Below are 27990 nucleotides of genomic sequence, written 5' to 3'. Positions count from 1 at the left end.
GAAACATACTTACAGCCATTATTCCTGTGGATAGAATGCAGCATTTCTGGCAACTTCTGAGGATAATGAAGGTAGTTCTTGTGACTTCCCAGTTCAAAATGGGCAATTTTTGAAATATACGATGATAAAATGAGTAACTTTAGCAATTTTGGAGGATACAATGTGTACTTTATGCTAAATCTGAGGATAAAATAGGTAATTTTTATCGTTTCTGAGGACAAAGTGGGTTGTTTTTGCAATTTCTGAGGATTAAATTAGTAACTTTTGCAATTTTGCAGGATAAATAGGTATTTTTTTTTGCCATTTCTGAAGACAAAATGGGTAATTTTTATAATTTCTGTGGATAAAGTGGGTAGTTTTTGCAATTTTGCAGGATAAAATGTGTAATTTTTGCTATTTCAGAGGATAAAATCTGTAATTTTTTGCACTTTCTGAAGGCAAAATGGATCATTTTTGTAATTTCTGAGAATAAAGTGGGTAGCTTTTGCAATTTACAAGGATAAAAGGAGAAACTTTCGCAATTTTGGAGGATACAATGGGTATTTTTGGCTATTACTTAAGATAAAATAAGTAATTTTTTTTTGCGATATCTGAAGACAAAATGTGTCATATTTTTTATTTGAGGATTAAATGAGTAATGTTTGCAATTTTGATGAACTATTTGTACTTGCTTGTTTTGATTATTGGGGGGGGGGTTACCTCTCCCCCATCCCTCTTGGAAACTACACCCCTGTGTGTGAGACACTTGTATTAGTAGAAAGTAGTAGAAAACACCATCAAAGACGAGTCCATAAAGCCACTGTGATTACACACAATGGAGCCAAGTGTGTTTTACTCCATTGATGTAAGGGTTATTCAATTACGATCGCTTGGAATTTAAAAGACAGGTACAGAGAGCGAGAGCGAGAGCGAGAGAAGAAAAGTGAGTACTCAATGGAGGAAATTCAATACGGCAGATTTCAAATTAAGATAAAGGCAGGACAGGAAAGTTGAGAAGATGACCTTTAGAAAGCACTAATAAGCAGTGTGTGTGCCTCAGACGACACGGCCACGGATCGCTTTCACACTACACACCGAGATATCTTCTACCAAATGTTTAAATGTTCAGCAGATGTTTTTGAGACGTTTATGATTTAGAATGTTTGTAAATCGGATCTTTGTAAGACGTTCAGCGGATGTTTTTGAGACGTTTATGATTTAGAATGTTTGTAAATCGGATCTTTGTAAGACGTTCAGCGGATGTTTTTGAGACGTTTATGATTTAGAATGTTTGTAAATCGGATCTTTGTAAGACGTTCAGCGGATGTTTTTGAGACGTTTATGATTTAGAATGTTTGTAAATCTGATCTTTGTAAGACGTTCAGCGGATGTCTTTGAGACGTTTATGATTTAGAATGTTTGTAAATCTGATCTTTGTAAGACGTTCAGCGGATGTCTTTGAGACGTTTATGATTTAGAATGTTTGTAAATCGGATCTTTGTAAGACGTTCAGCGGATGTCTTTGAGACGCTTATGATTTAGAATGTTTGTAAATCGGATCTTTGTAAGACGTTCAGCGGATGCCTTTGAGACGCTTATGATTTAGAATGTTTGTAAATCGGATCTTTGTAAGACGTTCAGCGGATGTCTTTGAGACGTTTATGATTTAGAATGTTTGTAAATCGGATCTTTGTAAGACGTTCAGCGGATGTCTTTGAGACGTTTATGATTTAGAATGTTTGTAAATCTGATCTTTGTAAGACGTTCAGCGGATGTCTTTGAGACGCTTATGATTTAGAATGTTTGTAAATCGGATCTTTGTAAGACGTTCAGCGGATGTCTTTGAGACGTTTATGATTTAGAATGTTTGTAAATCGGATCTTTGTAAGACGTTCAGCGGATGTCTTTGAGACGTTTATGATTTAGAATGTTTGTAAATCGGATCTTTGTAAGACGTTCAGCGGATGTCTTTGAGACGTTTATGATTTAGAATGTTTGTAAATCGGATCTTTGTAAGACGTTCAGCGGATGTCTTTGAGACGTTTATGATTTAGAATGTTTGTAAATCGGATCTTTGTAAGACGTTCAGCGGATGTCTTTGAGACGTTTATGATTTAGAATGTTTGTAAATCGGATCTTTGTAAGACGTTCAGCGGATGTCTTTGAGACGTTTATGATTTAGAATGTTTGTAAATCGGATCTTTGTAAGACGTTCAGCGGATGTCTTTGAGACGTTTATGATTTAGAATGTTTGTAAATCGGATCTTTGTAAGACGTTCAGCGGATGTCTTTGAGACGTTTATGATTTAGGATGTTTGTAAATCGGATCTTTGTAAGACGTTCAGCGGATGTCTTTGAGACGTTTATGATTTAGAATGTTTGTAAATCGGATCTTTGTAAGACGTTCAGCGGATGTCTTTGAGGCGTTTATGATTTAGAATGTTTGTAAATCGGATCTTTGTAAGACGTTCAGCGGATGTCTTTGAGACGTTTATGATTTAGAATGTTTGTAAATCGGATCTTTGTAAGACGTTCAGCGGATGTTTTTGAGACGTTTATGATTTAGAATGTTTGTAAATCGGATCTTTGTAAGAAGTTCAGCGGATGTTTTTGAGACGTTTATGATTTAGAATGTTTGTAAATCGGATCTTTGTAAGACGTTCAGCGGATGTTTTTGAGACGTTTATGATTTAGAATGTTTGTAAATCGGATCTTTGTAAGACGTTCAGCGGATGTTTTTGAGACGTTTATGATTTAGAATGTTTGTAAATCGGATCTTTGTAAGACGTTCAGCGGATGTCTTTGAGACGTTTATGATTTAGAATGTTTGTAAATCGGATCTTTGTAAGACGTTCAGCGGATGTCTTTGAGACGTTTATGATTTAGAATGTTTGTAAATCGGATCTTTGTAAGACGTTCAGCGGATGTCTTTGAGGCGCTTATGATTTAGAATGTTTGTAAATCGGATCTTTGTAAGACGTTCAGCGGATGTCTTTGAGACGCTTATGATTTAGGATGTTTGTAAATCGGATCTTTGTAAGACGTTCAGCGGATGTCTTTGAGACGTTTATGATTTAGAATGTTTGTAAATCGGATCTTTGTAAGACGTTCAGCGGATGTCTTTGAGACGTTTATGATTTAGAATGTTTGTAAATCGGATCTTTGTAAGACGTTCAGCGGATGTCTTTGAGACGCTTATGATTTAGAATGTTTGTAAATCGGATCTTTGTAAGACGTTCAGCGGATGTCTTTGAGACGTTTATGATTTAGAATGTTTGTAAATCGGATCTTTGTAAGACGTTCAGCAGATGTCTTTGAGACGTTTATGATTTAGGATGTTTGTAAATCGGATCTTTGTAAGACGTTCAGCAGATGTCTTTGAGACGTTTATGATTTAGGATGTTTGTAAATCGGATCTTTGTAAGACGTTCAGCAGATGTCTTTGAGACGTTTACGATTTAGAATGTTTGTAAATCGGATCTTTGTAAGACGTTCAGCAGATATTTTTGAGACGTTTACGATTTAGAATGTTTGTAAATCGGATCTTTGTAAGACGTTCAGCAGATGTCTTTGAGACGTTTATGATTTAGAATGTTTGTAAATCGGATCTTTGTAAGACGTTCAGCGGATGTCTTTGAGACGTTTATGATTTAGGATGTATGTAAATCGGATCTTTGTAAGATGTTCAGCAGATATTTTTGAGACGTTTATGATTTAGGATGTTTGTAAATCGGATCTTTGTAAGACGTTCAGCAGATGTTTTTGAGACGTTTACGATTTTTTTTTTTGCAAAACCAACTGTACAGTCCTCTTGTTATTTTTCATTTCAAAAGTAATATGCAAACTTAGAAAATGAGTCTTTTTAAAAAAAATTGGATGCAATAGGCTGACATACTAACTTTTGTGATGACGACAGTGGGTAAATTTTGCAATTTTTGGAGGATAAAATGAGTAATCTTATTTAAAATTTATAAACAGAATATTTTGAACCTTTTCAAAGATTTCAATAAAAAGAGATTCATAACAAACAGGTGCTGTGACTGCTTGTGTCTTTCAGCATTTCTGTGCGTTAAGATGAGCAGAACGGATCCAATTATACATGAATATTTGAAATTTGTTAATTGTTTGCCCCTTTTGAACCAAACAAAACACTAAAGTTTTCAAGGTAAATAAATAATAAAATCAGTAGTTTAACCCTCTAACACTAGCCCTAACCTAACCTAACACTAACCTAATGTACAACCGTTTAGGCTCATTTTCGCTGTTTTTAAAGCTGAAATGTCTAACTTTTTCCGTGTTAAAATACTTTCTTCTATCCCAGCTTAATATGCAGAGACAACTACAACTAAGCTATTCATAGGTTAATTTTCTTAAAAACTGTATACACAGGGGCACTATGAAAGTTAACCTACCCAACAACATTGACTCGACCAATGGCGTGAGCTGAGGCGGGACTATCTGTTTGTTTGACCAGTGACAGACAGGGAGCGTATTCAGAAAGGGGTTTAGAAATCATTGTTTATTTTTGCAATTCCATTCGGTGCTGCAGAAATTACATAATTCAGCTTTAAGTAGGTTATGGTGGTATAATCTACCTCAGATAAGCCTGCCAAAATATTGCAAATTATTTTCGATTACATTACCTGCCATTCAGATGGTCTCTTTCTGTCCAAGTTTATGCCATTTAGTCCAAGGTCTGGCTATGCGAATCTACACCAATAGTGATGTTTCATATCTATGGTCTTACTTGAAAAAAAAACCCCACTCTCTTTACTTTACAAAGCCACACATTTTGAACCCCCTTTGCATTCACCTGCGGTCTAATTCAAGTGCTGCTTTCAGAGGAAGGTTTAGACAGGCTGGTTCCATCTGTACAGCATACTAAAAGCCTGATGTCGCTGTGTCTGTAAAGCACCAGCAGTCATCACGCATTCAGGCTGTGTTGGTACTGGTGCAAGCACAGAACAGACACCTTTGATGTCCAAAATCTCCAGTAGGAATTCCTTTTTTATTCCAACCTATTTTAGTTTTTTTTTAACAAGGGTGTATCAAGGTGAACAAGTATTTTACCTGCTGTCTCAAAGGCTGTTTTTGTAATGGAAAACTAGCTTGCAACATTTCAGCAAATGTAATATGTCCCCTAGAAACTCTTACACACAAAAAAATGTCCATACTGTCCACAGTATTCTTACGCAGTACTGCAGAACTAGTAGTAGTAGTCTGGAACGGATTCCTCTGCCACGCTTTCTGCCCAGTGTGTTTATGGTATAGTGGGCTTAAACGTTTATCGCCTTTTAATTAGTATTGCCTAATTGTTCATAGGGAGTCAGGGAGGGCGAAAGGGCGTGATGAGTCTAAGAGGTATTGCTAAAGGTTGTTTGAAAACATACTTTATTTTTGTAATTCCATTTGGTGCCACTAGTAGCGCAGAAATTACACACGCGGTAACAACCTGCAGTACTAAAGGGGGCGATCGAGTTACCTTCAAAAGTTTGCGCCATTAAACTAGATGTGTTGCTATTCAGCAAAGTGGCAATAAATATATTGACTTTAACTTACTTTTTTTAACAATATTCTCTTTAAAAATATTGCTCCGCCATGACAGTAGTTTTCTTGAAAAAGGAAACTCGCTGTAGAAATGGACAGTTCACACTAATGTCCGCTATTGCGCCCCTAGTGGCAACGCTGAGAATGCAACGTGCACTTGTGTTGTTTTATGAATTGCAGTCTGAAACATTTTGGTACACAACAACGGCAAAAAATCTAGCTTGCTTAGGATAGGGTATACTTCATTGTTCCCTTCTGTCGTGCAATAAGTTGAGCGCTAAGCCTTTCAAAGTATACTCTTTCGACCGCGAGCCTGTACAGATGCATTCGACACATGCCCGACACAACTGCTTTGTATATTCTTTTAGCACAGTCAATGCCAGCTTTATTTGTAGACTACACACCCAGACATGGACTGTCCACATGTCAAGAAAAACTGGGCTGTACGCAGACAATACATGTGTAGACTTAGCGGCATGCGTAAAACTGAAGTATACTATTTCATCATTGTTTAATGAATAAATAAACCATATATTCAAATACAAGTGCAGCCAAGGTCAACATCTCAAATTGTTCATCTCTTTTGGAACGAGAAAGACATCGGTCAGCTTGTACAAAAGGCTAATGCACATCACTTTAATATAAGGATTATGGGGACCCTGATGAATACAGATGCGTTTTAGCGTGAGAAAGTGGGAGACCCTATTCTCTGCTGAAAATCCCCTTGTTGATATTCACACATCGTATGTTTACATGGAAGTTCCTCGGGTTCCCCGGCCGACCTCCGAGCAAAGATCTCTCTTGATGCGGAAAAACAAACAGGATGCCTCGTCTTCAGAACCTCACAGCAGGAGACATCAGGGTTTAAAACTGCACGTGGGCCTGTCCGCACACAATGATTGATGAATCCACGTCCCAAACGTTCTAGTAACCGACAACCTCGGTACCACGTGATAACCGCCCAATGATTGTGTTGTGTCGTTTAGGGGCCCTGGGAGTAAAAGATATATTTGCAACATATTTTAAAGGCCAGGATAAACAACTGTGAATCACGAACAAACATTTACCCATGTTCAATACCCCGTTGAAGAGCTCATGAACCTGCCAGTCAAAAACATCTATCTCCGTCAATCAATGTGACATAACATCAACAAAACTAACCATGTGTTCTCGGAGTTGTGCCAGAATCTAGTGAGCTGACTATGTAGGCAGCATATAAAGGAGGAAAACACGAGTCTTCTGAAGGCATACAATCCCTTTGTGCAATGAATTGAATGAAATGGAAGTCGTTACTCGCTCTTAAATGAGGCTATATGGCGGCTGTGTCAATAAAATGTGTGACCAGATAAATCAGCCTGATCTTATGAAATGACATGAATGTGGCAACACTTTTACTAAATTATATTACGTGGTTTCTCACACGTATCGTGTCATTTCCGAGGTGTGGTGTTACAAGCGAAAAAATGCCCTTCCGATCAGATGTGGTTTTCAAGCTTGATGTTCTATTTACGTTTTAAATCAACAAAATCTACCTAAACATGTCCTATTTTACCCTAGGACTATTCTGCTGTGGGTTTTAAAACGTATGTAGCCGTAACGTTAAATTATTAAAATTGATTATGAGTCGAGTCTTCATGTTAGGAGCACTACAAGAATGATGAATGAATGAGTTTTAGCAATTGTTTCACTATATGAACATGCACTACATGAACATCTTTGACCATAGTGATGCACTGGTTTTTCAACAGAGTATGTGAGTGGAACGGAGCGGTAACAATTTCCCTGCCATGCTTAAACCATTCTTTAAATCACTTTGTGGCAGGGCGGAGGGCGGGGCTGAGTCGTGATCATACACACCCGGTCCCTTATCAGGCTAATCAAGCCTCCGAGAGGGTTAAAGGCCGACTGCGGAGGATTGTGCGGGAGAGAGAGATTGTTTACAGACATGTCCGTCATGTGTGTGTTTGTGTCTTTTGCTTCAGATTTATATTAAAATATTATTTATATCGTCAAGCCAGTTCTCTCTCCCCTCTCTCTCTCTCTCTCTCTCTCTCTCTCTCACTGCCGCTCTGCGTTGGCCTTTTCCCTCTCGTTTAAATTTTACAGTGTTTTTTGGGGGGATACTAAACAGTTACAGGAAGTACCCCCCTATTCCCTCCCCTTGTCCCCTCCCTCATCCAGGTAGACTGGGATGACTCTCGGAGGCTTGATTAGCCTGATAAGTGACCGGGTGTGTATGATAACGACCCGGCCCCGCCCTCCGCCCTGCCACACACTTCACTCAAGCTCCACTCCGGGTCGTCCATTTCCTGCTCCTCGCTCGCTCCGCGCTCCTGAATTAGAGAAACCCCGCTCTGTGTTCGCTCCATGGCAAAACGAGCACCTCACTACCTCTCCACCTTAAAGTTATTTTAGTATGATTTAATAAAATTACCTAATGAATAAATATTACCAGAATGAAAACAAAACATTAAATTAAATCAAATTAAGAAAATGACTAAACAAACATTATTAGGCTTCTGTATTATTGCCTAATATTTTCAGTTATTGCACTTCTTTTTAATAAACCTTTAATTAAAAAAGTATTTTTAATTTTAAATCTACCTCTATCTGTTCGCGTTTGCTGAGCTTCTTCATCTGCAAATTTATAAGTGGCCTACGGCGCTAAAATACCTATTATATATATATAAAATATTGATTAGTTCACTTGGTGTTTTAGGTTGTTAATGTGGGACAAAATAGCCTACAGTTAAAATTGCGATGCATTAGATTACAATTATAATAAGATTATTCTAAATATTTAATAGAGGATATATATCGGGGGTCTGGGTAGCTCAGTAAGTAAAGACGCTGACTACCACACCAGGAGTCACAAGTTTGAATCCAGGCCGTGCTGAGTGACTCCAGTCCGGCTTCCTAAGCAACCAAATTGGCCCGGTTGCTAGGGAGGATAGAGTCACATGGGGTAACCTCCTCGTGGTCGCTATAATGTGGGGCAAGTTGTGCGTGGATGCGGTAACACGCTCAACAAGTCACGTGATGAGATTCGTCCTCCGCCACCCGGATTGGGGCGAGTCACTATGCCACCACGAGGACATAGAGCGCATTGGGAATTGGGAGTTACAAATTGGGTGGAAAATAAGTAAAAAAATAGAGGATATATATATATAATTCTGCATATCGCAGCCCATTTCAGTTTATCGCCACCGTTTCGCGGCGGGCCCACCGGGAAAAGTCACGGTTCTCCCTATGGCCAGTCCACCCCTGCTGTAAACACAGCAAGCAAAAGTAAACTTCATGCTGGACGTCGAATATTACCAAGTGCTGCTAGATTTTAAATTTGTATTTATATTTATATTTTAATCACATTCTTTCTGGTTATACCAGAAATCCATCTTTCCTTCATGCCAATAGTGTTTAACACCGCTTAACACGTGCTGAATTATTGCATTAAGGGCCATTAACAGGTGTTGTTCCCGTGATGAAGCCTTAGTGGAGCGCTCTTGGAGCGAGAAAAAACAATGACGCTCAGATTTTTTAAAAACCTGCTCCTCGCTCCAGACAAAGTCATGCCGCTCCACTCACATACTCTGTTTTTCAACGTCTTGCACAAAAGCACCACATTTTTTAGACGACATGTCAAGTTAAGAACTAATAAGGCGTTTTGCACAGCGTCACACATTTTTTGCGTAACTTTATCGTACTAAAAATAATGTAAACTGAATAGCAATAGTGTGGAGAACCCTCAATTATAGTTTCTCAGTGAATCTCTGACCGAGGGTTGAACAGAGTTTCCTCTGGAGCATGTGTGCGGCACTCTGAAGCGACAGACCTGTCCTTTCTCACGCTATCAAGCTAACGTAAACACATGTGACTGAAACAGGAAGTAGAGGAGTTTGCTGTAATTGAGCAAAGGTTCTCTGCCTATTTTGGTGTTGCATATGCTGAGAAACAATAACAGAACAGACAGATTTGTTATGTACTTTTTTTAGTTCAGTGTGTGGACAAAAATGTACAAAAAAAGGTAAATGAGTAGCATATTCTGGTTGGATATTTTAACCTGTTTTATAATTCTATTTCACATTATTCTCAAAATATTATGAGAAGTGACAATTGCAAATTGAAATGGTTTAATAATTATTTTATTGTTAGCGTTAGTTTCTGCACAATGAACAAATGAGCCGACTGGTTCTTGCTTTGATTCGCAATTTAAATTTAAATGTGTTTGATTCGTTTATTGACGTTTGCTCATATAAAGTTCTGAACCGGTGTCAGTGTTATGCTTAATATAATTATTATTTGACACGTAGGGTGGTCATTTTTTAAGTCATAGAAGGAAGGATTCTTCTTATTTTTATATTATAATATTGCCTGTGGGCTAAGCCCCGGATAACACAGAAGTCTAGCGGTGCCTCTAATGTACTCGCCGGTCACACAAGCTAATCCTTATATACAGTCAAGCTACGCTTTTACAAAAATGGTTAGCTACTACACTATCAGCTACAAACATAAAGTAGCTAATGACATTAAAGCTAGAGGCAGAATCTGTTATATAACTTGTATATTTAAAATATAGGCTAGCCGATAAATTGTAGCTACACCACGAGCTACTTACAAAAACTTAGCTAACTTCACAAATGAGCTTGATTAGCTAATGTACATTGAATGACATTAATCCTTGTGCGACCTTCGGTCCGTTTTTTAGATCATTTTGGGAGCTAATTCCAACGACTTTTGCCAAAGGTGTGTATTTTTTGGTGAGTTTTGAATTTTCAACCTTAGTTCCTATAATACATCTATAATACACTGTGTACACAAAATAGTTACACTCGGGACCCTGTGTAGCTCAGCGAGTAAAGACGCTGACTACCACCGCTGGAGTCACAAGTTTGAATCCAGGGCGTGCTGAGTGACTCCAGCCAGGTCTCCTAAGCAACCAGATTGGCCCGGTTGCTATGGAGCGTAGAGTCACATGGGATAACTTCCTCGCATCCGGTGGGGTGCGTTGTGCATGGATGCCGCGGAGAATAGCGTGAAGTCTCCACACGCGCTACGTCTCCATGGTGCCACGTGATAAGATGTGCGGATTGACAGTCTGAGATCACGGAGGCAACTGAGATTCGTCCTCCGCCACCACGAGGACTTGGAGCGCATTGGGAATTGGGCATTCCAAATTTTGGGCAATATTTGATCCCAGTGCCATTAAAGCATAAAATCATGAATTCTAGGATATTATGCTTTCATTCCGGAGCCCTGGCTTCAGAATTTACATTTTTTATATTTTCCACCAGATGGCGCCATTTTTCTCATGTTTAGTCTATGGAGCAAATACAAGCTTTTCCCCTATTTTCTGCTTCCTGTATTATAGAGCACTGCAGGACAACTGAATAAATGATGCATCTGACAGTGTGTGTGTGTGTGTGTGTGTGTGAGTGAGTGTGTGTGTGTGTGTGTGTGTGTGTGTGTGTGTGTGTATAAATACAACAGTGGCATAATGTAAAAAATTGGCATTTAAAGGGTTAAAATCCTGAAAATGAATGAATATTTCGTAGTTATGATCAAGACTGATGTTGGTTAAAAAATGAACTTATTGAAAGTAGAAAATAATATTAATATATAATATTATTATGCCAGTTTTTTGAGGCGGACATTTTTGTCCTCTGAGTAACTTATCAAATTGACGCACAATGGTTAAGGGGGGGCTACATCTTTTTAAATATGAAATCAAATGAAATAATTTATCTAATGCAGACCCTCCAACATTTATCTGGCACCAAACAATTAGGGTGACAGCTTTAAATAAAATCTAGACAGATAAATTCAATCTAAATACAATAAACAGCATCAAGCATTGATGATGAGCGCAGCAGCATTTAGCTAAATATTTTACTACAAAATAGAAGACGTAAAATGGCACACAAGGTTCTCAGTTTAATCTCTGAATAGTGTTTTTATTGACCGGAGCTATTGTCATGCTACTGAAAAATTTAATCAAGTTATTTGTTGAAGATGAAGTGTGTAATTTCGTGCAACTAGCGTTAGCTAGCTAGCTAAACATTGTTTACACTTTTTGGCATAATTCAGAAGAATGGTGTATTGAACAATTGTCTCTCTACGTTAAGCACAGATACACAGAGAGCACACGTGCATCACCATGATGTCTATTTGATGTATATGTTTACATCTGGAAGACATGTTTCTAGGTTGTTTGCTTATCTGGAATACATCTATAAGAAGTTTCCTCTTGGATGACTATAAGACATTCAGCAGATGTCTTCGAGACATGTTTGTAAATCTGATGTTTTTAAGATGTTTAGCAGATGTTAATTAGATTGTGATGCTTTCCGGATGAAAAGATCTAAAACAGACATCTTGGAGACGCACGTGTGCCATCTGGAAAGGTACCTAAACATTAAAAAGATAATTATTTATTGACTTGTCTCGCCTCTGTCTTCTCTGGTCTGTCTGAGTAATACAAAAAACTTTCAGATTTGCTATGTGTGTTAAGAGAGCAATGATTAAACCACGGCCTGCCACTTCAGAAATACAAAGGTGTGCGGCTCTATTAGCACGGGACTAATCTTATGGGACCCGTAATGCACTGCGGCTAAGAACATGAGTGGCACTGCAGGAGAGGGATAAGAGAGCTGCTGCTGAGAGTGTTGATAATTCCCAACTGGCTTTCTGTCGCTCCAGACATCTGACTGAAGATTGTTCACCTCAAATTCAGGTGTCTGTTTTGTTTAGTCATGTGCAGACAAGATGATCAGCAATTTGCATGACGTAAGCGTTCTAATACTATTAATGTGTAATTCTTTTATTCATAGTTACATTAAAAAATGTAGCGCATAGGCTATAAATGATATGCTTCTGTTCACTTGCGTTTCTTTCTGATTTCCCTCTCAAACTCACCACCAGAGTAAAGCAGAAACATTGAAATAACAGAATATCAGAGGGCTGCTGGGAAAGCATACTGAAATATTAATAAGCAGCTGAAAGTCTGAGTCTGGCTTTAGTGAAAAGTTTTCAACGGTGCGGCCGCCTTGTCTATAGAAAGCTTAAAAATATGTGCATTTCAAAATGTGCTGAAGAGATGCATGCCAACAAGTGCCCGCTTCAAATATGACCATACACACGCACATTCTTGTTGTGATTGCCACTTTAGATGCCCCGTCTTACCTGGCAAATGAGGCAAACTAAATTAATTGAGAAAGACAGGCCCTTCTGCCAACTGACAGGCCAGCTTAATTGAAACTATCAATCACAATTCCTCTACATACGACACACACACACACACACACACTCACTCACACAGACTCACACACACACTCACTCACACAGACTCACACACACACTCATGCACACACTCACTCACGCAGACTCACACACTCACTCATGCACGCACACACACACACTCACTCTCACTCACGCAGACTCACACACACGCTCACTCGCACACTCACGCTCACTCACACACTCACTCACACTCACGCTCACTCACGCTCACACACTCACACTCACGCTCACGCTCACTCACACACTCACTCACTCACACACTCACTCACACACTCACTCACTCACACACTCACACTCACACTCACGCTCACTCACACACTCACTCACACACTCACTCACTCACACACTCACTCACTCACTCACACTCACACTCACACTCACTCTCACTCACACACTCACTCACTCACACTCACACTCACACTCACACTCACACTCACGCTCACTCACACACTCACTCACACACTCACTCACACTCACACTCACTCTCACACTCACTCTCACACTCACACACTCACACTCACTCACACTCACACTCACTCTCACACTCACGCTCACTCACACACTCACTCACACACTCACACTCACTCTCACTCACACACTCACTCACACACTTACTCACTCTCACTCACACACTCACACTCACTCTCACACTCACTCTCACACTCACACTCACTCTCACACTCACACTCACGCTCACTCACACACTCACACACTCACTCACGCTCACTCACACACTCACACTCACGCTCACTCACACACTCACACTCACACTCACTCACACACTCACACTCACTCTCACACTCACACTCACGCTCACTCACACACTCACTCACACACTCACACACTCACACACTCACACACTCACGCTCACGCTCACTCACACACTCACTCACTCACTCACTCACTCACACACTCACTCACACACTCACTCACTCACTCACTCACTCACTCACTCTCACTCACACACTCACTCACACGCTCACTCACACGCTCACTCACACGCTCACACTCACGCTCACTCACACACTCACACTCACTCACTCACTCACTCACTCACTCACTCACTCACTCACTCACTCACTCTCACTCACACGCTCACTCACACACTCACTCACACGCTCACTCACACGCTCACTCTCACGCTCACTCACACGCTCACTCTCACTCACACACTCACTCACACTCACGCTCACTCACACACTCACTCACACACTCACTCACTCACTCACACTCACACTCACACTCACGCTCACTCACACGCTCACTCACACGCTCACTCACACACTCACTCACTCACTCACTCTCACACACTCAGACTCACGCTCACTCACACACTCACACACTCACTCACTCTCACACACTCAGACTCACGCTCACTCACACACTCACTCTCACTCACACACTCACTCACACACTCACTCACACTCACTCTCACTCACACACTCACTTACACACACAGTCACACACTCACTCACTCACACACTCACTCACACGCTCACTCACTCACACACTCACACACTCACTCACTCACTCACACTCACGCTCACTCACACACTCACTCACTCACACACTCACTCACTGACTCACACACTCACTCACTCACTCACGCTCACTCACACGCTCACTCACTCACACACTCACTCACACGCTCACTCACACTCACGCTCACTCACTCACGCTCACTCACACACTCACACTCACTCACTCACTCACACTCACGCACTCACTCACACTCACTCACACACTCACTCTCACTCACACACTCACTCACACACTCACTCACACTCACTCTCACTCACACTCACTCTCACTCACACTCACTCACACACTCACTCTCACTCACACACTCACTCACACTCTCACTCACACTCTCACTCACACTCACTCTCACACTCACGCTCACTCACACACTCACTCACACTCACTCTCACTCACACTCACTCTCACTCACACTCACTCACACTCACACACTCACTCTCACTCACACACTCACTCACACACTCACTCACACTCTCACTCACACTCACTCACACACTCACTCTCACTCACACACTCACTCACACACTCACTCACACTCTCACTCACTCTCACTCACACTCACTCTCACTCACACTCACTCACACACTCACTCTCACTCACACACTCACTCACACTCTCACTCACACTCACTCTCACACTCACACTCACTCACACACTCACTCTCACTCACACACTCACTCACACTCTCACTCACACTCACTCTCACTCACACTCACTCACACACTCACTCACACTCACTCTCACTCACACACTCACACACTCACACTCACTCACTCACACTCACTCACTCACTCACTCACTCACTCACTCACTCACACTCACACACTCACACTCACACACTCACGCTCACTCACTCACGCACTCACTCACACTCACACACTCACAGTAAGAAACTTACAATGGAAGTCAATGGGGGCCAGACCATAAACGCTAAAATACACACCATTTCAAAAGTATAGCCACAAGACGTTTTAACATGATTTTACAGTGATAAAGTCTCGTACTAACCATATCTGTGTAAACTCATATCTGATTTTACAACTTTGTTGCCATGACGACATAATGCCAGGAACCCTAATCTGGTAAACAGCGTAACGTCTGTAAATCCCTGATTTTATTGCTCAAAAATAATTTTAACATTTAACGTCTTTTGGCCAAACTATTGAAACACTGTCAATTTGAACGTTTACAGACTGGCCCCATTGACTTCCATTCTAAGTGTCTTTTTTTTATTTTTATTTTTTTTATTTTTTTTTTTTATTCTAAGTGTCTTACTTTTAAACAAACGAGGGAGGATGACATTATTATTTGCGGTAAACAACATTATGCCACAAATGATTTTAATTGAGCTTAAATAGCTTTGAACCCAGAACATTCCTTTAATTGTTTAGTTTTTTCCCACTAAAGGCAACTTGTTTCAAGCACACTGTATATTCAAACAAAAATGTAGCAAGGTTTATGCCTAAAACCAAATTGAAAGCATGCATTTAAAGATGCTTAGACATTTTTTTACAGAGAAAAACACAGATTTGTATTTATTTTATTTGCAGTGCAGGTTTGGGAATAGAAGCACACACTTGCATTTTCATCACAGAGTATTGCACTGAGCAAGGAATCAAATACGAGTGCGAGCATGCAACACCAACACAGTGTGTTTAAATAGAATCCAACGCATCTCTGCAGGGACTGATGCATGCATGCACCGGACGAGCCGATCAAACATGCCATCGCAGGATGGAGGGAACGACAAGAAAACAAAAGGAAGAGTGCATCCCACTCTCCTCGTAGGAAAGGGTTAACCCCATTACAACAGACCAATCAGAGCGGAGAGCAACACTGCAAAACCGCCGCAGAGAGGAGGAGAGAGCGCGAGCACGCGCGGCGCAACAGAGGGGTACATAAGCAAGACATGGACGCATCACAGTTGGAAGACTGCTTGTATGCGGTCAATACTGACAGATAAGAATAAAGTTAGTGAATGAAACCGTTAACGCTGCTCTGTGTCACTCCATTGACACTGTTGACAGGTCACGCGAACAGATTGTCATTGACGCTTCTGTGCGTGTTTAGAGAACGCACTGAGATCCGATGAATGCAAAAGTGTGCGGGACATGCACTTGTGGATCTGGGATGACACTGATGAAGCTGTCGCTACTTTATGTTGCGTGACAAAGGTAAGCGCGCGACATTGAATACATCTGGGGATTCATTTGGACTGAAATGTAATGTCGAATGCACGCTTATGCATGCCTGTTTTTTGCGTATGAAACGATTGAAACACTTCAATCTCAAAGACAAGTGGGCGTCAAGAGAAATCAAACTTAGAAGGTCATATCTACTAATATCTTTTCTAGATTAGTAGGTTATTTTTTGTCTTTTTTCAGTAAATAAATATCTAAACATTCTTAAAACAAGATGCATTTACTTGACAAGCAAAATTGCATGAGATATTTTGTCTTGTTTGAAGAGAAATCTTACTAAATTTAATGAGGTTTATGCTTAAAACAAGAAAAAAAAACTATATGTTGATGGGGTAAGACAAATAAACCTAATTCACAGGGAGAGCAAGCTACCTCATTGGCATTAGTTTTGTTCTTCGTCTTGTTTTAAGCATAAGTTTTGTCAGATTTCTTTAAAAACAAGACTTAATATCTTGTTTTAAGAATATTTAAATATGTTTACAGGAAAACGAGACAAAAGTACTAATTAAGATTTGTTTTTCTGTTTTTTATTGCAGTGAAATGCCATCTTTTGGAGTGCAATATGTAAAAATTGGACTTACAAACATAATAATCTCAATTAATCCGTTGCCTTATTAATATTTACACTTAGTTAAAGGGATAGTTACCCAAAAATGAAAATTATGTCATCATTTATTGTGACTTTCCTGCTTTGTTGGAACACAAAAGGAGTTGTTAGGCAGAATGACGGTCTCAGTCACCATTCACTTACATTGTATCCCCCCCAAAAAAGACGCAATGAAAGTGAATGGTGACTGAGGCTAACATTCTGCTTAACATTTCCTTTTGTGTTCCACTGAAAGAAAGTCATTCAGGTTTGGAAGAGCATGAGGGTGAGTAAATGATGACAGAATTCGAGTGAACAATAGAGGCAAACAAAAATGTGGTTGATTTTGCCATCTAAATACTTATTTTAAGCAAGGGTGTAACCAAATATTCACGATTTGGGGGACCCGTGGCAAACCTTTTAGAATCTGTCATTCTGTGCATTTATATGCAACACTCTGTTAACTACCAAAAATCAACTTATTCAATGAGATTTTAAATCATCAGATTTTCTCTGCTTTTGATGTCAAAGCGTTAACAGGGGTGGCGCTGTTACTTACCTCAGTCCGGGTGGCGGAGGACGAGTCTCAATTGCCTCCGCTTCTGAGACCATCAATCCGTGCACAGTAGCGGTTCCACACGCACCGTGTGGTGCCGCTTCTACACGCCCCCAAAGTTGTTGACATGTGGGCGGGGTTTGGGATGGTGTAGTGCCGCTTCAACACGCCTCCAAAGTTGTTGAGTGGGGGTGTGGGGGGGCACTTCAACACGCCCCCAAAGTTGTTGACCTGTGGGCGGAGTTTGGGGTGGTGTGGTGCCGCTTCAACACGCCTCCAAAGTGGTTGACCGGGGGTGGGGATGGCACTTCAACACGCCCCCAAAGTTGTTGACTGAGGGGGTGCCTCCACTGCCTAGTGCCGGCCCCCGCAAGATGCCGCCCTGTGCGATTGCCCATGTCGCCCATGCCTAAATCCACCCCTGTCCGTGCATCTTATCACGTGACTCGTTGTACATGACACCGCGGAGACTCATGCTACTCTCCGCGATCCACACACAACTTACTACACGCCCCATTGAGAACGAGAACCACTAATAGCGACCACAAGGCGGTTACCACCGACAATATTAGAGATTACTCCATGAACATAAAATGGGTTTTAAAAATGCATAAATTCTGAAACTGTGAAAGAACTGTTTGAAAGCGCCGCCTCTGTCGGTAAGGAAAATTTGGTTAAACAAAAACAAAATGGGCGAAAATTTGTCTGCTAGACTGTAAAAAATGTCCGTAATTTAACGGTAAAATAATGTAAAATAGTACAGTTAAAAAAAAATATTATTGGTTAACATTTAACAATAATAAATTAACATATACAATAACAAATTATTATATATTTAACAAGACAATACCTGTGATTCTAAGGTAAAATATTGTTGTTTTCTTAGATGTGAAAAGTATGATTTTACAATACAATTAATAGTAAAAACTTATATTAGGTTTAACAAGAGAATACAAGTACTTTACAGAAAACTATTGTAAAATAAATCATTCCCAGTAGTCCCTGTGTGACCAATCACATTTCATTATATTTTATGGGAACAGTTATGTCAGATTATTAAACATAACCCATGTAAGATTGTGCATGTAAATGCACTTCTTTAAAACCCAAATTGATCAACGACTGTTCTGAATGTTTGGCAGGGCATGTGGTTATGGTCCTGATTATATGCCTACCGGTACTTTTATGACATAGGCACATATTTATGCACATGTGTGCATAATGTTATTAGCTAATCACTCCCTGTAAACACTATTCTGACTTTGGTTAGCGTATTGACGTCTCTACTGAGAGTTCACTTGAAAACTGGATCGATTCTGTTTATTGTTTATTGTTTCCCCTGAACTGTCAAAGACATCTGGGGAAAATTTACAGTTTAAAAATCTCATTCACCGCAGAAACAAGATCACCTCATTTCTTTCGGGAAAATCTGAACATGTGATAGTCGTGTTCTTGCATGGCTGACCTTAGACCTTCCCTAAAAGGCATTGGTGTGAAAAAGAATGTTATACCCTCACATGGACCTTAAGCAAGACCAGAGCCGGTAGATACCTTGAGGAACACGTTGAGCACATTGTATTTCTTACTTGATTTTATTTGGTTGGCTTCATGCAGCTTCTGAAGAACTGAACGTTGTCGTTTCTATGCTTATCTGTCCTCTGTGTGTTTCTATTAGGATTGTTGAAGACTAAGAAGAGAATTGTTTCTAAAGTGCTTCAGAAGGCCAAAGGAACACCTTCAATACGCCCCTCTACCATTGGGTCACGCAGTCAACTGCGGGCTGTATTTACGAGTCGGGTTCCCACTTTTCTAGCCTGCAAGGACGTACCCTAGAGAGGATTTTGGAGTGACTTTATCATTTGCCTTTGGAAACGATGACAACTAAAGGTTACCTCCAGTGATGGGACAGGAAATGACATATGGACAGTATACTCTGGCTCCTCATACTCCCCTAAACAATTCAGTGACCTTGGTTTCTTTGGCACATGCACATCAGGAAAAGCAAATCAATATGGATTTATCGCCGTCAAGGGCCAATAAATGTGTAGTAACAGGAATACATCACTAAAGGAAAGGCATAGCAGTTCTAAGTTTCTATTTTTATCCAACCATGTTGCCAGATTTCTTTCCAACCCAACTTCTAGCTATTTTATAGTTTGATTTAGCGCTGTGTCCAGTCTATCAGGTCAGCTAGTTTATACACAGGTGATGGTGTGGACAATTTATCTCTGAATCGTTCACCATTTTCCAGGACCAGAGAGAGAGAGAGAGAGAGAGAGAGAGAGAGAGAGGAGAGTACAAGAGAGAAAGTATGAAAAAGCTGGCATTAACTCTGGACATGGCACTGGACCAAACATATCGTTTGATTTGACAAAATAAAAGAAGGTGCTGGCGAACTGTCTTTATGACCATAAAGCTGAGTGAATTCTCTGCTGGATTATGAGGATTAAGAAATGCAGAATGCTTCCATGAAAGGCCATGCCTGGGACTGATGTACAACTTGTACCCCTTCCAGACTCTCCCGTCTTCACAGCCGACTCCTGAGGCTGAGAAAGAAGCTGGAAGGGAAGGGGTAAGTCATAATGTGTCAAATAAACTAATCAGAGAGTCAGGCAAGAGCCAACCAGGATATGTTGCTTGAACCATCTAGAAAACAAGTTTGGGTTGAGATGATTTGTGAGAAGTTACCTTTTGTATTTCGGCTCATGAAATCATTGAAATCCCACCACGGTGTCAGTTGGGATGAGCGAAGTCTACTTCGGTTGTCCGCTTGCACAATGCACGTGACGCAATTTACATCGTGCATATAGGCCACGTCTTTGCGCATCTTTGCATTGACTGTGCTGAAGAGTATAACCAAGCAGTTGTTGCCAAAATAGTTTACTTGAAAGGCTAGAGCGCCCGACAGTCACGAGACATAACGGCACGTGGAAAAATGAAGTGTACGCTAGCCTTAAGGCACCTACACACGCAAGAGTTGACAATGCATCATAGAACTGTAAGTTTAAGCTTTCGAATATCCATTGATTTCAATGGAGCCGGTGCGTTGCATAGCCGGATAGGAAAAACGCAAGCGTTTGCGTAAGTGACGCTCTGACACGGCAACCAAAAGTGTTTACAATTGAACTTTGGTTGCTACGGGTGACCATTGAGAAATTCAATAGGCCACATCCACCCTTATCCATTTACAGTACGTTTGAAAACTGCCGGGTTTTTTTTAATAATGAAAAACATTGTATAATACACTTTTTAGTGTTTTTTCTTGATGCGCGAGCATGTAACAATGCGTACGTTAATTTAAACGCACAAGCAGAAATTGCAAGCCATTTAGAGCCATTTAGCGGGTATGGCCCGCGGATAATCTCCTAAATACTCAAATGGCCCTTAATGGGATAGAGGTTCCCTGCCTTAGAGAGTTGGGTCCAGTTGTGCTTCGGGAAATTTAAAAGCCATTTAAGGAATAGTTCACTCCAAAATGAAAACTCTCCCATTGTTTAATTGGCCTTCATATTAACTTTCTTTCCTTAGAGGAACACAAAAGGAGATTGTGGCAGGGCGGAGGGTGGGGCCGGGTCGTGATCCTACACACCCGGTCCTGTATTAGGCTAATCAAGCCTCTGAGGTATAAAGGTTGACTGCAGAGGCTTGATTAGCCTAATACGGGACCGGGTGTGTATGATCATGACCCGGCCCCGCCCTCCGCCCTGCCACAGAGATATTAGGCAGAACGTTAGCCTCACGCACAATTCGGTTTCATTTTATATTTCTCTATACAAGCAAAGACAGAATTTTCATTTTTGGGAAACCTCTCCCTTTAATCAATTAATTAGACCACAATAGTCTTAGTTACCTTGATGTTTCCATCTACCTTGATTCCCATCATACTGATTAAATAACAAAAGACTTTATCGTCGTCTAGCCCCTGGTTCACACTTATCTCGACAATACCCATTCTCTTGCACTCTAGATTCACCATCCATCCTCACAGTGATGAATGAAACATAGCACTAACGATGCAGTCACATTCCCAAAAGGAGCAATCCATCACTGCACTACAAATGAAAATGCATTGTGGAGAAGAAATGTAACCGTAAGTGCATCTATCCTTAGTAGCGGCTAATACAGCATGGCCAGTGCATGACGAATGCATTAACAGTCAACATACAAAAGAACATCAAAGGAGATGTTAGGCAGAATGACAGTGTCAGTCACCATTAACTTTCATGACATATTGGAACTGTTCCAAAACCCAGTTAGCGGTCTTCTATGGCTGTGGTTCAGGTGGTAGAGCGGGTCGGCCACTAATTGCAGGGTTGGTGGCTCGATTCCCGGCCCACACGACTCTACATGCCGAAGTGTCCTTGGGCAAGACACTGAACCCCAATGGCAGGCTAGTGCCATGCATGGCAGCTCTGCCGTCATTGGTGTGTGAATGTGAATGTCTACATAAGCAGCAATATAAGTGTGGCATTCAAATAGTGTTTCTCACGCACAGCGGGCAGGAGGCTCGATTCGCAATTGATTTCAATACAGGTTACACAAGAGGAACAATGCAATGCCATGTCTGGCATGTATACAGTAATAAAATGTCCTCTCGCTTCTTCCAGCATTTTGGATTTATATTCCACTAAGCTCATCATAGTGCAATCTGGGATTGCCTTCCCAGAATTTGGCCAAAATGAGGTACCTTAGGATGCAGCATGGAAAAGCCTTCATGCTTCCTCTGGAGGCAGCTCACTTGGTTTTGAAACAGACCCATATTGCCCTTGTGTGACCTTCAGGACATTTTTGTCAGTTTTTTTGATCATTTTGGCTGTGTTAATGCCAACGGCATACATTTAGCCAAAGGTGCCTATAATATATCCTATAATACACTGTGTACACTTAGGACCTTCAGGACAAAAATATCCCCATTGAAACAGCAATATATGATCCCAGTGCCATTAAAGAATAAACTCATGAACTCTATGATATTATGCATTCATTCCAGAGACCTGGCTTAAAAATGTATGCATTATATTTTACACCAGATGGCGCCATTGTGCTCATGTTTAGCCTATGGAGCAAATACAAGCTTTTGCCCTATTTTCTGTCTGCTGTTTTATAGAGCACTGCAGGACAACGGAATAAATGATTCAGCTAAAATCGTGTGTGTGTGTGTGAGAGAGAGAAAACAAAACAACAACAAATTATGTAAACAAACTGGCATTTAAAGGGTTCAAATCCTGACAATTAATGACTATTTGGTAGTTATGATTAGGACTGATGTTAGTTAAAAAAAAATCTGTCTTTGAACATGGAAAATAATATTAATATATAATATTATTATGGCAGTTTTTTGACACGGACATTTTTGTCCTGTAAGGACCTCTGAGCTACTTTTTTAAATTGACACACAAGGGTTAAATGCACTGGCAATTTTATTGGATTTGCAATTATCTCTTTAGATCAGTGGTTCCCAAACCTGTCCTAGAGCTGGAGCCCCCCAATACAACACATTTTGGATGTCTACCTTATTTGACACAATTCATGTCATGAGTTAAATCAGGTGTGTTGGAGACAAAGGAGACATCAAATTTGGGAAGTGTGGGAATGACCCTAAAACCAGGATTGGGAAACACTTCTCCACCCTGGTTCTGAAGAACTCCACATTTTGGATGTTACAATTATCTAACGCACCCATAATCTGCTAATGAGTATATCAGTAGAATCAGGTATGTTAGATAAGGGTAGTAGCGTATGGTGAGACACTTGGACCCGGATTGGGATTAAATGCTAGATAAACTATTGTTAGATCATTTGGATAATCCTGCTGTCTTGTTTTGCAGGATAATGCACGCCCCTCCCGCAACAGAGGAAAAAAGCACCATGAGTAACATAACCGTCCTTGACATCACAGAGTCCGTGAGTCCTGCCATGATGGCAGCCGGCCCCTACCCCTACCCACTCAGCTTCCAGGTCTCCCTGACCGGGTTCCTCATGCTGGAGATCGTACTGGGCCTGAGCAGCAACCTGACGGTCCTGGCCCTCTACTGCATGAAGTCCAACCTGGTCAACTCCGTTAGCAACATCGTCACCATGAATCTCCATGTGTTGGATGTGTTGGTGTGTGCATGCTGCATACCCCTAACTATTGTCGTATTGATGCTTTCACTACAAGGCGACACGGTCCTCGTTTGTTGCTTCCATGAGGCTTGCGTGTCCTTCGCCAGCGTGGCTACGGCAGCCAATGTGCTAGCCATCACTTTAGACCGATATGACATCTCTGTCAAACCAGCCAATCGAGTACTGACTATGGGACGGGCAGTGGCCCTGTTGGGTTGCATTTGGGTACTATCTTTCATCAGCTTCTTGGTGCCATTTATCGAGGTGGGTTTCTTGGGACCAGAACCCACTAAAGCCAATCAGACCGCTGTAGTACACGTTAACGAGTATTACACTGAACTGGGACTATACTACCACCTAGTGGCTCAGATCCCAATTTTCTGTTTGACTGCTATCATTATGTTGATGACGTACGCCAAGATCTTGCAAGCACTCAACATCCGGATTGGTGCGCGCTTCCACGCTGTGCAGAAAAAGAAGAAAATGAGACGAAAAAACAACGTTTCGCTTATGTCGACGTCCGAGCAGCAGCTACCCGAGATCACGGATGCATCGCAAAGCGGTGTTGGTAACCGGGGGAATGCACCGCTAGGCATGCGCACGTCAGTGTCAGTGATTATTGCCCTAAGACGGGCCGTGAAACGCCACCGGGAGCGTCGGGAGCGTCAGAAGCGTGTTTTCCGCATGTCGCTCCTCATAATCTCCACGTTCCTCCTATGCTGGACACCCATCACCGTTTTAAACACTGTGATTCTCAGTGTAGGTCCCAGCGACCTCACCGTCAAACTTCGACTAGGCTTCCTAGTCATGGCGTACGGCACCACGGTCTTCCATCCCCTCCTCTACGCCTTCACGAGGCAGAAGTTCCAGAAAGTTCTGAAAAGTAAACTGAAGAAACGCGGTGTGTCTATTATCGAGGCAGATCCACTGCCGAACAACGCGGTCATACGAAACTCTTGGATCGACCCCAAGCGGAACAAGAAAGTGACATTCGATGATCACGAAGCGAGACAAAAATGTCTGTCGTCGGAAGATGCGGACTGAACGTGGCACTATATTGCACAGACTAGTTCTCAGACATGTTGTTGTTAAGCTTAATCAACAACATTTGTGGCATAATGTTGATTAACACAAAAAATTATAATAATAAATAATATTTACAGATTGCCCCATTCACTTCCATTATATCCCTCAGTGTAACATTGATTTTGACTTTTTTTAAAGGAAGGACGAGTCGAAAAATGTTTTTGTTGTAATCAACATTATGCCACAAATGCTGTCGATTGAGCTCAACTTCTATTGAACCCAGAATATTCCTTTAAAGCACTGATATATATAAAAAGGAACCTTGTGATGTGAATATAAAGGCCAAAGTAAACGTTTGTTTTCCACATGCCGCATAGATTATCTGACGCAAATTTTGTCATCAGTACATTATGCATACATCAAACGCATCCATTTGGACTCGTGGACAAAAGAGTAAACTTTGAAAGGCTGAGCGTTTGAGCATGCGCGAGACGGAACGGCATGCGGAAAAACGAAGTATTTCATGGCCTTTAGCCTTAAAGGGGAAGTGTGCATTTCTTCGCCATTAGCTTCACCAAACAGAATAGCAAAAATAACGAGCGTTTTCAAACAGCTTTCCAGAACACTCCCTCCGTGTGCCATTGGTTGATTTAGTCGCGACCCAAACTTGCGCCATTGGTTGAGCCAATTTTGCTATGCTGCTCAAGTTGGGATGCTTTAACAAAAAGAGCAACATTTAGTTGGCGCCGTAGAGCCAGCGTTTACTCTTATAAAGGGTAATCAAATGACGGATGCTTACTTATAGTTGTCTCTGCATAGTCAGCTGGGAAACAAAGTATTTAAAACATTAAAGAAATGACACACTTCACCTTTAAATGAGCAGGTATCAAATAATCTGTTACTGTTAATTATAGGTTTCCTAGAATGATACAATTGCAGTTACAGCGTGCATGTCCCTTATAAACCACTGTATGTCAATACATTAAAACAGAGATTTGTACATACTCTTTATTAGCCAAGTACCTCCATTATGACTCATAGCCTGTGTATACATGAATTTGTAATAAACTCGTGGGGGAAAAAAGAAGTCTTTGACATGAATGCATACACATTGCAATATGCTGTATTGCCCTCCATGATAGCTGTTGAATGTGTTCTTAAAGGAATAGTTCACTCACCCTGATGTTGTAACAAGCACGTTTGACTTTGTTTCTTCTTCGGAACACAAAAAATCCAACAACAAATATGTAAATGAAAGCGAATGGTGACTAAGGCTAGCATTCTGGCTAACATCTCCACTAAGGAAACAAGTCATTCTAAATGATGTCATAATTCTAATTCTTTTGGTGGACTGTCCCTTTAAGAATGATATTTAAAGAATTTTAGAATTCATTGATTTATAATCAATCACAAGGTCTTATTGGATGATACTGATTCAGGAAATGTTTTGTATCCAAACAGGGTAAATATTTCTTCAGTAACATCTAGAAAAGCAACATCTAGCCAGAAACATATGCCATCAACAGCTCATGCCTTCCCAGTCCTGTTATTTTCTAGAATAAAATCATGTTTGCATATGAATCCTCAGTCCATGCCAAGTCAAGTCAAATCCAGGTCATCCAGTGACCTGCAAATCAAGGCTCTACCTCTCTTAAAGTGTCGACACATCAAACAACCAACCAGCCATTCAGTATGCTGCGGTGACCTTCCATAATTCCATACGTCCAATTCTTTCAGGTAAAATATGAGACAACTAAACAATATTTGGTACTATACTGCCCAACGCCGCTAAAACAAGTAAATACACCAACACTGAAACTGGAAAAACTATATTTTCTCTGAATCCGAGCATAGTTTAGTCAAATCCGTCTATCACAGGACATTAGGAATGGAAACTGAGAACCAGTTCAATAAAAAAATCCTGGAGCCGAATGATTTTCATGACACTCGGTTCCATTAATAGTCCAGGAACATGCATTCTTCCACTACAGCAGATGCAACACTGATGAAAAGTGCTGCCATTCTACCATACTGAACACACAGCCAGAAAAACACAGCCAGACCACTGTAGTCCAATTCCCGAACGAATGACTCTTATAAGCCGGTTCTTTTGAATCTTCAGTGTGACCAGTGTAGTGCGGTTCATGAAAAAATTATTCTAATGAGCCGGTTCTTTTGAATCAATGATGCAAAACATACTTTGCGACCAGTGTAGTCAGATTGCCGAACAAATGACTCTTATGAGCCGGTTCTTTTGAATCTACAACGTGAAACACACTGCTTGACCACTGTAGTCCTATTCCTGAACAAATGACTCTAATGAGCCAGTTTTTTTGTTGTTGTTAAATCTACGAGGCAAAACACACTGCTCAACTTATGTAGTTCGATATCCGAAAGAATGACTCGTATAAGCTCGTTCTTTTGAATCTTCAGTGTGACCAGTGTAGTACAATTCATGAACAAATGACTCTTATGAGCCGGTTCTTTGAATCTTCTGCGTGACCAGTGTAGTACAATTCATGAACAAATGACTCTTATGAGCTGGTTCTTTTGAATCTACAATGCTAAACACACAGCTTGACCACTGTGGTCCGATTCCCGAACAAATGACTCTTGTGAGCCGGTTCTTTTGAATCTTCAGTGTGACCAGTGTAGTGCGGTTCACGAACAAATGACTCTTATGAGCTGGTTCTTTTGAATCTACAGCACAAAATGTACCGTGTAGAGTGTGGTCCAATTCCTGAAAGAATGACTCTAATGATCCGGTTCTTTATAGAGAATTAAAAACGTATTGAACTGCAGGTTATTCGTTTCATCATGTCAGACTCCATATGAACTATTGGGTGTTATTTGTACTTAAAGGTTGCAACAATGCGACTGATTGGATGGTTGTAGATATGACAATGTGTAGTTAAAGAATTAATAAAAAAGTGTGCAACATGGGCGTTACTAGGGTTGGAAGAGATAAGTGGCTTAGCCCCTATAGAAATGCACACACAGTAAATAAATACAAAAAAGGGGTGGATATTTGAAATTCGTAAATTCTGCAATAGGGTAGAGTCCGCAGATCTGTGGAGAATTAATTGTATCATTGGTCATTAGTGTCACACTGAACTAATCTGCATTGTACTGATGAGAAAAGCATGCTTTTGAGG

At 40.8% G+C, this 27990-nt stretch overlaps 1 protein-coding gene across 3 annotated transcripts; it reads left to right on the top strand.

The window, feature by feature from the left end:
• On the top strand, nucleotides 1–27981 carry gpr22b (G protein-coupled receptor 22b). 3 transcript variants are annotated; one of them, XM_052123165.1, is made up of 4 exons: nucleotides 15782–16535; nucleotides 19380–20276; nucleotides 21672–21794; nucleotides 23533–27981. In XM_052123165.1, the coding sequence occupies exon 4, from the start codon at nucleotides 23537–23539 to the stop codon at nucleotides 24851–24853; it is 1317 nt and encodes a 438-aa protein (XP_051979125.1). In that variant the 5' UTR covers nucleotides 15782–16535; nucleotides 19380–20276; nucleotides 21672–21794; nucleotides 23533–23536; the 3' UTR covers nucleotides 24854–27981. The 3 variants fall into 3 exon arrangements, with proteins under 3 accessions (XP_051979126.1, XP_051979125.1, XP_051979124.1); XM_052123166.1 differs by lacking the exons at nucleotides 15782–16535; nucleotides 21672–21794 and adding an exon at nucleotides 1–71 and having other exon boundaries at nucleotides 23533–27980; XM_052123164.1 differs by lacking the exon at nucleotides 21672–21794 and having other exon boundaries at nucleotides 23533–27980.
• Nucleotides 27982–27990: the final 9 nt, after the last annotated feature.

Source organism: Xyrauchen texanus, chromosome 49, assembly GCF_025860055.1.
Source record: "Xyrauchen texanus isolate HMW12.3.18 chromosome 49, RBS_HiC_50CHRs, whole genome shotgun sequence".
Lineage (NCBI taxonomy): Eukaryota > Metazoa > Chordata > Actinopteri > Cypriniformes > Catostomidae > Xyrauchen > Xyrauchen texanus.
Note: the sequence above shows the minus strand (reverse complement) of the source record. Positions and strands in the feature narration are given on the sequence as shown.

What these genes read in the sequence shown, in the direction of transcription:
- gpr22b (XM_052123165.1), top strand. Translation starts at nt 23,537, where the DNA reads ATGCACGCCCCTCCCGCAACAGAGGAAAAAAGCACCATGAGTAACATA.